The sequence below is a fragment of the Hemiscyllium ocellatum genome, chromosome 13, assembly GCF_020745735.1.
Source record: "Hemiscyllium ocellatum isolate sHemOce1 chromosome 13, sHemOce1.pat.X.cur, whole genome shotgun sequence".
Lineage (NCBI taxonomy): Eukaryota > Metazoa > Chordata > Chondrichthyes > Orectolobiformes > Hemiscylliidae > Hemiscyllium > Hemiscyllium ocellatum.
Genome location: NC_083413.1, coordinates 74,768,272 through 74,781,748, shown reverse-complemented (window position 1 = coordinate 74,781,748; position 13,477 = coordinate 74,768,272). Strand labels below are relative to the sequence as shown.

At 44.7% G+C, this 13,477-nt stretch overlaps 1 protein-coding gene across 1 annotated transcript in view; it reads right to left on the bottom strand.

Annotated features, from left to right (window-relative positions):
• LOC132821366 (uncharacterized) overlaps positions 1-13,477 on the bottom strand; it is a 120,215-nt gene that overhangs the window by 59,732 nt on the left and 47,006 nt on the right. Inside the window, exon 16 of the mRNA XM_060833948.1 lies at positions 10,128-10,320. Within this exon, the coding sequence (XP_060689931.1) occupies positions 10,128-10,320 (193 nt within the window). The remainder of the gene's footprint in view (positions 1-10,127; positions 10,321-13,477) is intronic.

Below are 13,477 nucleotides of genomic sequence, written 5' to 3'. Positions count from 1 at the left end.
AACAGACCATACCACAGCATCAACTGACTCATGATTTGGAGATGCCGGTGTTGGACTGGGGTGTACAAAGTTAAAAATCACACAACACCAGGTTATAGTCCAACAGGTTTAATTGGAAGCACACTAGCTTTCGGAGCGACGCTCCTTCATCAGATGGTAGTGGAGGGCTCAATCCTAACACACAGAATTTATAGTAAAAATTTCCAGTGTGATATAACTGAAATTATACATTGAAAAATTGATTGTCTGTTAAGCCTTTCATCTGTTAGAATACAGTGATAGTTTCACTTCTTTCATATGTAAATCACAAAACCTTTTTTAAAAAACATTGCATTCTCGTGTAAGCTGTTAACAATGGTGATAGCTAGACAATATGTTGAAGGTAAAAACAATGACTGCAGATGCTGGAAACCAGATTCTGGATCAGTGGTGCTGGAAGAGCACAGCAGTTCAGGCAGCATCCAAAGTGCAGCGAAATCGATGTTACGGACAAAAGCCCTTCTGCCCGAAACATCGATTTCGCAGCACTTTGGATGCTGTCTGAACTGCTGTGCTCTTCCAGCACCACTGATCCAGAATATATTGAAGGTGTTGGCCCCCTGTGTTCTCTGTCTATGCCATGATGTTTAGATTGATTCTAATCTAAAATGTGAGATAACAGAGTTTTACATAAATTCATGCAGTTTTTGTGCTCAGAGTTCTACATGAATGCATGCAGTTTTTGAGCAAAGTAACTCTGCAAGTACAAATTCACCCCACAAAATATATGTGTGCATGTGGGTCTTTGTCTGTCTGTATGTGTCTGTCTGTCTGAGTTGGGGGTTGTGAGTGTGAGAAAGTGTATGTGTGTGTGTAGTGAGTGCAGAGTATCTAAGCCTGTGAGGGGGTGCATGTGTGAGTGTGGGAGTGCGTGTGTGTCTGTAAGGGTGTGTATGTGTGTCAGTGTGTACGTATGTATAGGAGTGCCTGTGTGTGTGTGTGAGTGTGTGTGTGTGTAGGAGTATCTGTGTTTGTGTATAGTGCAATGGTGGTCACCTGTAATGTGACATGAACCCAAGGTCCCGGTTGAGGCCCTCCCTATGGGTACCAAACTTAGCTATCAGCCTCTGCCCGGCCACTTTTCTCTGCTTCTGGATTAGTAATGCTGGAAGAGCACAGCAGTTCTGGCAGCATCCAAGGAGCAGCAAAATCGATGTTACGGGCAAAAGCCCTTCATCAGGAATAAGGGCAGTGAGCCTGAAGAGTGGAGAGATAAGCTAGAGGAGGGTGGGGGTGGGGAGAAAGTAGCATAGAGTACAATAGGTGAGTGGGGGAGGGGATGAAGGTGATAGGTCAGGGAGGAGAGGGTGGAGTGGATAGGTGGAAAAGATGATAGGCAGGTAGGACAAGTCCGGACAAGTCATGGGGATAGCTGGAAGTTTGGAACAAGGGTGAGGTGGGGGAAGGGGAAATGAGGAAACTGTTGAAGTCCACATTGATGCCCTGAGGTTGAAATGTTCCGAGACAGAAGATGAGGCGTTCTTCTTCCAGGCATCTGGTGGTGAGGGAGCACCGGTGAAGGAGGTCCAGGACCTCCATGTCCTCAGCAGAGTGGGAGAGGGAGTTGAAATGTTGGGCCACGGGGTGGTGTGGTTGATTGGTGTGGGTGCCCTGGAGATGTTCCCTAAAGCACTCTGCTAGGAGGCGCCCAGTCTCCCCAATATAGAGGAGAATGCATCGGGAGCAACAGATACAGTAAATGATATTAGTGGATGTGCAGGTAAAACTTTGATGGATGTGGAAGGCTCCTTTAGGGCCTTGGATAGAGGTGAGGGAGGAGGTGTGGGCGCAGGTTTTACAGTTCCTGCGGTGGCAGGGGAAAGTGCCAGGATGGGAGGGTGGGTTGTAGGGGGGCGTGGACCTGACGAGTGCCTGACCCGAAGTCCACCTTGGAGAATGGTCACCCGAAGGTCTGAGGCTGAATGTCCTGGACCACTGAAGTGTTCCCCAATTGGGAGGGAACTCTCCTGTCTGTTGATTGTTGCGTAGTGCCCATTCATCCATTGTCGTAGCCTTTGCTCGGTTTCCCTAATGTATCATGCCTCCGGGCATCCTTGCCTGCAACGTATAAGATAGACAACGTTGGCTGAATCACATGAGTACCTGCTATGTACAAGGTGGGAGGTGTCCCTACATGTAATGACGATATCTATGTCCACACTCTGACACGTCTTGCAGCGCCTACCGTGACAGGGTTGTATGGAGTTGTCCTGAGAACCAGGCAGCTTGTTACAAACAACGATCTGTTTGAGGTTCGCCAGTTGTTTAAAGGCAAGTAGTGGAGGTGTGGGGAAGGTCTTGGTGAGGTGCTCATCATCATTGATAATATGTTTCAGGTCACGAAGAACATGGCGTAATTTTTGAGCTCCTGGGAAATACTGAACAACAGAGGATACCCTGTCGGTTGCAGCATGTGTCTGTCTCCTGAGGAGGTCATTATGGTTCCTTGCTGTGGCATGTCAGAACTGGTGGTCGATGAGTTGGGCATCGTACCCAATTCTTGTGAGGGCATCTCCAAGTACTTCCAGGTTCTAACTGACTCAGGTTAACTTTGTTACTCAGAGAGGTCAATGTAAATGGAAAATGTGAAAGTTGAAATAGGATCGCACACTAGGTGATTGCTTTCCAGAACACCTACGCTCTGTCTATAAAAATTATAGATCCTTACTGGCATAAAATTTAGAAAGAGGAGGAAAATAATAACAAACTGCCATTCCTAAATGTCACTGTAGAGCGAATAGCCAATGCGGAACTTCAAACCAGCATCTACAGGAAAACAGCACATACGGACCAAGTACTGAACTACGGAAGTAATCATCCCAACACCCACAAACATTAGAACATTATTTCAAAGAGCCTTCACACACTGCAGCACAGAGGAACTACGCAGAGCAGAGGAAAATCACCTATACAGGCCTCATTTTGCCCAAAATGTCAATTTTCCTGCTCCTCGGATGCTGCCTGACCTGCTGTGCTTTTCCAGCACCACTCTAATCCTGCCAGACTACTCAGATCTCTTGGCATCATGGTAGCCCACAAACGCATCAACACACTAAAACAGCAGCTGATAAATTTAAAAGACCCTATACAGACAAGAAGCAAAACAAACATCATATACAAAATTATTTATAGGAACTGTAACAAATACTAATTGGACAAACAGGCAGAAAACTGGCCACCAGGATACATGAACATCAATTAGCCACAAAACGACATGACCCACTATTTCTAGTATCCTTACAAATGGATGAGGAAGGACAGCACTATGACTGGGACAAGACATCCATCCAAGGACAAGCCAAATGGAGATTATGCACGAGAATTCCCAGGAGCATGGCATTTCAACTGGAACTCTATCAGCAAACACATTGACTTGGACCCCATTTAATACCATCTGAGAAAATGGACAGGAAATGATATCACCATAGGAAATGACATCACCACAGGGAATTACATCATCAACCCAAGGAAATCTGAACACATAAATAGAAAGCGGGTCATAACACCAGTGCTTTACTGGAGGCTCTCTAATGATGTTAACTAGGATGGTGACAAAACGTCTGAAAATGAACCTTACAGCTCAGCAAGTGAACTCACATCCATAAAAATTATCCTGAGCTTCCACTGTATTGCCACTTCCACACACCACTGTGTTACCACGCCAACACTTCTGTCTCAGGTTTTCTGCAGTGCTCCAATAAAGCTCAACACAAACTGGAGGTAAAACACACCACCTTCCAAACAGGACCGTACAGCACTCAGGACTCAACGTTGAGCTTTACACTTTTGGAGTACCTTCTTCAACATCTTTTACCTAACCCCATACCATAGCCCCTGTTTAAATATGTTGCTTTCAACCCAAGCAATCCATTTTCAGCAGTTCATAGGCCTCAATCCAGCTATCTAGCGTCTTTTTTTAACCCAGTTTACCAGCAACAATCCCTTTGTCTATGTAACCCTTTTTTCTCCATCTCTCTGGGCTCCATCGCTACTTATCCGCTCACTCCTCCACCATCCCCACCCCCACCCCACTTTCACTTCCTGCTATTAGCATATACCACTTTTTCTTAGCAGGCTGCCAGATCTGGTGAAGGGTCACTGGACTCTGTTTTCTCTCCAAAGATGTTGCCAGGCCTGCTATGCTCTGCCAGTAATGTCTATGTGTAATTTGTTATTGTTCATTTTGCTTGGCCACACACAGCGTGCACCCATCAAAGTAGCAAACCTAGTCAAAAATAATATCATAGGAAAGGCATTAAGTTGGAGTGAACACACTCCATACTGACTTGGATCACCATACTTCTACCACTAGAACTCTCTACCCAACGCTATTGTGGATTATTTCATGATGTGGAGAGTGATACATCAGGGTGAAGTTTCATCAACCACTGTTCAAGAGAACTAGGGATATACAAAGGAAGTTTATCTTGCCAGCAGCAGCCATTTGTGAGGAATTAATTTAAAAAAGGTTATGTGAAGCCCAGAATCAATCTGCAATCAAGCACAGTGTTAAATCCTACCTGAATGACAGATATTTACAAATCAAAAGGCCATTTGGCCCCTCTTTTCCCAACATTGCAAAATTAATTCCATTACTATCCTTTCTCATTATAGCTCTGTAGCCTCATGTTTCAAAAGGTGCTATAGCATCTCTTTATGAGGTGTGATGACATCTTCCTCAGTTATTTTGAGGGAGCAGCCCAGTAGCTCACCGGTCAGCACTGTTACATCACACCTCCAGATTTCCAGGTTCGATTACACCTTTGGGTGACTGTTGGTGTGGAGTTTGTCCATTCTCCCAATGTCTGCGTAGCTTTCCTTTGGGTGCTTTGGTTTCGTCCCAAAGATGTGCAGGTTAGGTGGATTGGCAATGCCAAATTGCCCATAGTGTCCAGGGATGTGCAAGCTAGGTGGATTAGCCGTCAGAAATGCAAAGTTAGAAGAGTGGATGGAATGCTCTTTGGAGGGTCGTTGAGGACTCAATGGGCTGAATGGCCTTCTTCCTTACTGTAAGGATGCTATGATTTCCTATGCTATAGTACTCCAGATTATAACAAATCCCTATCTGGCTTTTTCCCCCCAACTGTCTTGTTTCATTCTTTTAATGAGCACATTAAATTGATAGGGTAAAAAATGAGGTCTGCAGATGCTGGAGATCACAGTTGAAAATGTGTTGCTGGTTAAAGCACAGCAGGTTAGGCAGCATCCAAGGAATAGGAAATTCGACGTTTCGGGCATAAGCCCTTCATCAGGAATGAGGAGAGGGTGGCAGCAGGCTAAGATAAAAGGTAGGGAGGAGGGACTTGGGGGAGGGGCGATGGAGATGTGATAGGTGGAAGGACGTCAAGGTGAGGGTGATAGGCCGGAGTGGGGTGGGGGCGGAGAGGTTAGGAAGAAGATTGCAGGTTAGGAGGGCAGTGCTGAGTTGAGGGAACCGACTGAGACAAGATGGGGGGAGGGGAAATGAACAGTTCATCAACTTTACTAACTGCCTCGTGCTCCCACAAGGAGGTTGAACAGTTCATCAACTTTACTAACACCTTCCATCCCGACCTCAAATTCACCTGGACTGTCTCAGACTCCTCCCTCCCCTTCCTAGACCTTTCCATTTCTATCTCAGGCGACCGACTCAACACAGACATCTACTATAAACCGACTGACTCCCACAGCTACCTGGACTACACCTCCTCCCACCCTGCCCCCTGTAAAAACTCCATCCCATATTCCCAATTCCTTCGTCTCCGCCGCATCTGCTCCCAGGAGGTCCAGTTCCAACACCGCACAGCCCAGATGGCCTCCTTCTTCAAGGACCGCAGATTCCCCCCAAACGTGGTCGACAATGCCCTCCACCGCATCTCCTCCACTTCCCGCTCCTCCGCCCTTGAGCCCCGCCCCTCCAACCACCACCAAGACAGAACCCCACTGGTTCTCACCTACCACCCCACCAACCTCCGTATACAGCGTATCATCCGCCGTCATTTCCGTCACCTCCAAACGGACCCCACCACCAGGGATATATTTCCCTCCCCTCCCCTATCAGCGTTCCGCAAAGACCACTCCCTTCGTGACTCCCTCGTCAGGTCCACACGCCCCACCAACCCAACCTCCACTCCCGGCACCTTCCCCTGCAACCGCAGGAAATGTAAAACTTGCGCCCACACCTCCTCCCTCACATCCCTCCAAGGCCCCAAGGGATCCTTCCATATCCGCCACAAGTTCACCTGCACCTCCACACACATCATCTATTGCATCCGCTGCACCCGATGTGGCCTCCTCTACATTGGGGAGACGGGCCGCTTACTTGCGGAACGCTTCAGAGAACACCTCAGGGACCCCCGGACCAACCAACCCAACCACCCTGTGGCTCAACACTTTAACTCTCCCTCCCACTCCACCGAGGACATGCAGGTCCTTGGACTCCTCCATCGGCAAAACATAACAACACGACGGTTGGAGAAAGAACGCCTCATCTTCCGCCTGGGAACCCTCCAACCATTTGGGATGAACCGGATTTCTCCAGTTTCCTCATTTCCCCTCCCCCCACCTTGTCTCAGTCGGTTCCCTCAACTCAGCACCGCCCTCCTAACCTGCAATCTTCTTCCTGACCTCTCCGCCCCCACCCCACTCCGGCCTATCACCCTCACCTTGACCTCCTTCCACCTATCACATCTCCATCGCCCCTCCCCCAAGTCCCTCCTCCCTACCTTTTATCTTAACCTGCCTGCTACCCTCTCCTCATTCCTGATGAAGGGCTTATGCCCGAAACGTCGAATTTCCTGTTCCTTGGATGCTGCCTGACCTGCTGTGCTTTAACCAGCAACACATTTTCAACATTAAATTGATAACCCATCACCCCAAATGAGATTCAGGGCAAATTATTTTTCCCTATTCAATGAAGCAAAACTTTTATTAAACCTTGATTAAATCAGTCATTATTGCTGAATTACTAATCAGTGAAGTAATGCCTTTATCAACAATAAAACTTCAGAGACCTAAAATCAGTGATGAAAGATTTATTGTGTTATAGAAATACAATCAAGTCCCAACTCCTCTGTTCCCAATGCAGCGATGTATCTATTGTAAACCGATCAATGCAAAAGAAGAATTCAGGCAGGCAACGTGCAGATATTATTGCAGCCAGATTTGTATCAGATGGAGAGAATGGAAGATCACCTCGTCAATAAATCTTCATCCAGCCACTACAGTAGGGTTCAGCAAGTAGCAAAGGAACAAGCTTCCAATAACTCTGAAATAGAGAGGGACAGATGTTCAGAATATGAACGTTGTAATTCTCACTGCAAAGACAGCAGTGGGTTTTCAAATTTACCTGCCACACTAGCAGTCAAGACTAAAAATAGTCAAATAGGAGCAAGAGCTTGGGGAATACATGGCAAGAAAGGCCATGTGGCTGTGAACACTAGAAGAGGTCAAAGGGACAGTCTAGGAACATAGAGGCTGTTTGCAGCCAATGTTAAAGCATGATTAGGGGAGTGAAGGAAAGAAAGAAGGAGCAAAATTAGAGAAAAGGAGCAGATTATAGACTTGTGAAGAGGAATGCAGAATAAAGAGATGAACAAATCAGAGTTAGAGTCCTGGGGTAGGAGAAACTTAGAACAGAGTCAGACACAGAAGGAGAATAGGCTTAAAACAGAAGTGAGGGGAAGTTAAAAAGTAAAAAAAATGTCAGCAAGAAAACTTGAGAGCCTACAAGAGGGAAATAAAGGACAGGGAAATTGTCAGATGAGGAGCTTGAATATTACTGGAGGACACTTACGTAACAATATTCAATAACACTGAGGGTTAGGAGCAGTTTGGAAATAAAGCAGCAAGGACAAGGGGAGATGGAAGCAAACTTGGATAGCCAGAAGGAAAGGGAAGGGAATGGGGAGAAAGACAGGAAGGAAGAACTAAATCAACAGTGTGAAGCAGCTAGTGAATCGACAAGAGGCACATTATACTTAAATTGCCATAAGAGCAACCAAAGCATATTTAATTTTAATTTCCAAAAGTGAAAAGTTGTTGATTAAAGAGAAATGATTGATAGACGACAGAGAAATGGCAGTACAATGGGATTATTTAGATAACTCTATTTAGATCTAGTACAGCCATGTTGACCTGAATGGCATCCTGTGTTACGTTATTCTAACTGACCAATACGTAAAGGCTGGGAACAATGAAGGATGGTTAAGAGGGGTTGGTGGTACTTTATGCAAACAAGATTAGTGCTCGAGGCCCAGGTAGTGAGAGAAAATAATACAAAAATAGCTACAGCAATAATCAATAAATAATTAACAAATTAATATAATGTTTTATATTTACATCAGGTGTAGGTTAAACATAGTGGAGTGCACGTCCCACTCATCAAGTATAACATAAAATCTCAGTGATATCACCGAGCAACTGGTGCTAACAATCATATTTAAGATCAAAGCAGTTTTTTCTGTAATAGTTGATCCACAGAGAACTGTAAAGATGTGATATTGGGGATTAAAAATAAAACTACTTTAGCTAAATGTAGGAACTGAAAAGGTGGGATGCCCCTGAAGTACTCTTATGGACAGTACAGGCAGGGTTCCAATTCAGCAAGTTCATCACTGTTGGTTTAACAGAAACGTAGTGGACAGGTATATAGATTTATCAGGAGAAAGTGAGGACAGCAGATTCTGGAGATCAGAGTCGAGAATGTGGTGCTGGGAAAGCAGAGCAGGTCAGGCAGCATCCGAGGAGCAGGAAGATCAATGTTTCAGGCATAAGCCCTTCATCAGGAATGAGGCTTGTGAGCCGAGGGGGTAGAGAGATAAAAGGGAGGGGGGATTTGGCTGGTGGGAAGGTAGCTGAGAATGTGATAGGGAGATGGAGGTGGAGAGATAGGTCGGAGAAAGGTGGAGCTGATAGGTGGGAAGGAAGGTGGACAGGTAGGACATGTTGAGTTGGAAGATTGGAACCGGGATAAGGTGGGGGGTGTGGGAAAATGAGGAAACTAGTGAAGTCCACATTGATGCCATGTGTTTGGAGGGTCCCAAGGTGGAAAATGAGGCATTCTTCCTCCTGGCATTGGGTGGTTAGAATGTGGCAATGGAGGAGGCCCAGGACCTGCATGTCCTTGGCGGAGTGGGAGGGGGGTTGAAGTGTTAGACCACGGGGTGGTGGGGCTCATTGGTGCGGGTGTATATATTTACAAGGAGTTTGAGAACAGGTATGATTGGGAACAGGCGTATAGCACTGCCCTTGAACAGATTTAGGGTTCAAGATATTTACAGACATCCCCAAACACTGAAAAGATTCACCCTATCACAAAGTGGATCAAAATGGAAAGCTGGAGAATACTGTAGGTAGTCCTACTAGTTTATATTTACCCCAACAAGTGCACCTAACCTACACATCCCTGAACGCTATGGGCAATTTAGCATGACCAATTCACCTAACCTGCACATCTTTGGATTGTGGGAGGAAACCAGAGCACCCAGAGGAAACCTATGCAGACATAGGGAGAATGTGCAAACTCCACACAGATGAACCCGTGTCCCTGCACTGTGAGGCAACAGTGCTAACTGCTGAGCCAACCGTGCTGCCCCCAATACACCAAAGGTTTATTACATTGTTGCAATCATGCGACACAGCTCCAACCTCAGAGGCACAGAATAGACTCAAAAATTCCTACATTTGGCACAGGACCAATTATCTCATCAGCTTGACCGGTCCTTCCAAGTCCCCTCTCACCTGATGATGCCTGTTATTTTCTTCTACTCCTCAAGTTCTCTATCCAAAGGCAGGTCCTTCGAAAATATTCATGAAACTATAGCAGAAGTGCTTTGATTTTATTTGTTAGTAGTAGGGCCATGGACAAGCCACATAGCACAATTTGAATGTGTGTCCTCAGAATTTTCACCTGGACCTCAGGACTACTTGCTCAGTGACATTATCATTTCATCCCTGCTTGTCCTAAGTTCCAAATATACCATTACTGAATGGAAGAGCTTGATCTGAACCTTGGCAATCTCCATTTGAATGCAACCAATAAAAAAATTTCTGAAACTGTTTAAAGAGCAACACATTAATGACGTCCACTGTTCACTAATGATATTTACCAGGAGTTTTGCAGGCATGAAGCCCTTTCAATGAGGCAATATAATCAGCACCCAGGAAGTTCTTGTAGTCTTTTCGGGGGACTTCAATGAGGCACTGAGTAGAGTCCTTGAAAAGAAGGTCCTTGCCCAAAAATGTCTCCGAGCTGAACATTTTGAAAGCTGCGTTTAAGGTTCCATTACGGCCATATTTTGTCTGTAATAGGAAAGAAATCTCTTAATGTGATGAAACTTAACACACTCCAAAGGTCTGCACATTAATTATATTTAGAACAGAACTATCTTCTGAAGGAAATTAAGGCTTTGACAATAAGTTTGTCTTTCCAGCATTACCACCAACCAAGACCATGTGAAGAGAGAGTTCTAGGCAACACACTATTATTAGAGTGCAGGATGTATTGTTAAGGTGCATTGTCCACTAACAATATCTGCATACACTGCAATATATCCAAAACAACGTTGTGACTGTTTAAAACAATATGCAAAATGTTTCATATCAGGTCCAGCAGCAGTTGTGGAGAGAGAAAAACAGAGTTAACTTTTCAAGTCCGATATGACTTCTTCAGGACTCTTCTGAAGAAGAGTCACACTGACTTTGAAAAATTAACCCTGTTTCTCTTTCCAGGAGTGTTGTCATCTTTGCTGAGTATTTCCAGCACACTCTGTATTTGTTTCTGATTTCCAGTGTCCACAGTATTTTGCATTTATTTCAGGTATTTTGTAATACAAAGCTTCAAGGTTTGCTACTTACAGTCAGGTCAGGAAAAATATGTAAAGAGAAATACAGACCTAAATCTTTTAATTTTTTTTTTCTTCACAGCTGCTGCTTGACCTGCTGAGTAGTCCCAGCATTTTCTGTTTTTATTTCAAATTTCCAACTCTGCATTATTTTTTGTGGTCACCATGGTAACTCATTTCAGAAGGAGTCAAATGATTAAGTTGGAAATGGCTGTAAATCTGAAATCAAAGTGGTCTTTGAAAACAAAATGTTAACTCTGTTTTTCTTTTGCAGATGCTGCCAGACCCACTGAGTTTCTCCAGCAGTTTCTGATTTATTATAGACTTCATGATTGGTTCAGTTTAAATTAAACTGTATTGACTGACATCTGCAATTACATCCATTGGCACTGACCTCCACACTGGGAATGACAATGGCAAACACAGCCCTGTCAACTCTAATTTTGTCCCAAAATTAGGAGAGCTGTCTCGATGCCGTGGCAAGCAATAGCCTGATACAATCATACACACTGAATCTTAACTTATAAAGTCAGAGAAACAGCCATGATTATCGTTGGATATGTTCAGTCCCACCAGCAGGACAGACCCAGCAGTGGTGGTAGCACAGTGGTATACAATAGAGAGGGGCTTGCACCAGGAGTCCTCAGCATTGACTCCAGACCCAATTTAGTCATAGCATCAGATCAAACTGAAGCAAGGAATCTCCATGCTGATTACTACCTAATGCCCTCCCTCAGCTGATGCATCAGTACTCCTACTTGGTGATCGTCATTAAGAAGAAGCACTGAGGATGAAGAATGTACTCTAGGTGGGGAATCAACCAGACTGGTTTGGTGGCACTGCTACTGACCAAGCTAGCTAAGTCTGAAAGGACAAAACTGCTGGACTGAGTCTGCGAAAATTGGTGATGGAACCAACTGAAAAGAAAACCATATTTGACCTCGTCGCCCATCAATCTATTTGTTGCAGATGAATCTATCCGTGACAGAATCATTTTAGAGTCACCATTGCACAATCTTTGTGGAGACAAAGTCCCATTGTTGCTTTGAGGATACAACTTCATGCTCCTTGGCGTTGTCGCTGTGTTAAATGAAACATGTTTCAAACAAATTTAGCAACTTGAGATTGGGCATCCATGAAGTATTGTGGGACATCAGCAGGAGCAGCATTATATTTAATCACATTCTATAGCGTCATTGCCTGGCATCTTCCCCTATCATTACCATCAAACCAAGGTGTAGTGAAGACTGCAGGAGGGCATGCCAGGAGCAACATTAGGCATACCTAAAAATAAGGTGTCAACCTGGTTAAGCTACAACAAAGAACTACATGCATTTTAAACAGCATTAGCAGCAAGTGATAGACAGAGCTAGGCAATCCTACAACCAAGGTATCAGAGCTAAACTCTGCAACCCACGACATCCAGCTGTGAAAGGTGGACAACTAATAGGAGGAGAAGGCTCCAAAAATATCTCCATTTTCAATTATAAGGAAGGCTAGCACAACAGTGCAAAAGTTAAGACTGAATTATTTGCAGCAATCTTTAGCCAGAAGTAGTGAATGGACAATTCAGTTTGGCCTTCTGCTAAGATCACCAGAAACAGAGGGACATGTCTTCAGCCAATTTGATTCAGCCCACATGATATCCAGAAGGCACTGGTTACTGCGAAGGCTAATGGCCCTGAGAATACTCTGGCAAAAAGTACTGAGGACTTGTGCTCCAGATCCTGCCACATGTACAGCCAAGCTGTTTTAATGCAGCGTCAACACTGGAATCAAACTGGGCAATGCAGAATATTGCTGTATGTATAAAGCAGGACAAATCCAAGCTATCCATTTATTCCCCATCAGTCTATTCTCAGTCTTCAGTAAAATGATGAAAGGTGTCATCAACAGTGCTGTGAAATAGCACTTCCTTACAACCAGCTGCTTACTGCTGCTCAGTCGGAATTCTGCCGGGGCCTCTCAGCTCCCGGTCTCATTACAGCGTTGGTTCAAAAATGGACAAAGAGCTGAATGCAGGGGATGAGATGAGGTTGACCAAAATTAAAGGCAAAGTCACCTTAGTCTTACCAGATCATCAGGCTGCTTTCTCATTAGAGAAAGAGATGTGAATCATTACACCTGAGGCGAAGGGAGAATCTGGGAAGGGGAATCCTTAACAGTGACTTGAGCTGGTGCAGGAATTGAACCCATGCCGTTGAACTCATTCTGCATTCCAAACCAGTTGTCCAGGCAACTGAGAATTGTAAAACATATTGCAGAACGATAAAGTGTTTCTTCAACATGGCAGCAGTAAACAATGAGTTTACAGAAGGAACAGGAACAGAAGTGATGGAAATATTTAGTAAACGAGGCGTTATACTTTTAAAAAAATTGCCAAGTCACTATTTGATATGCATCTAAATGAGCAAACGGGATCTCTATTTAACATCTCATGTGAAAGAAGACCCTGGGAGAAAATATGACAAAACCTTCTAAAAGATTGGTTTATAAGTTGCCATAGTTGCAGAGACCATACAGCTGCGTTCTCATCCGAGAGACGATTAACCTGAAGGTCACCATGCCTTGGATGAGGAGAGAAATTGAGAAGGAGGCACCTTCATGTGAACCTC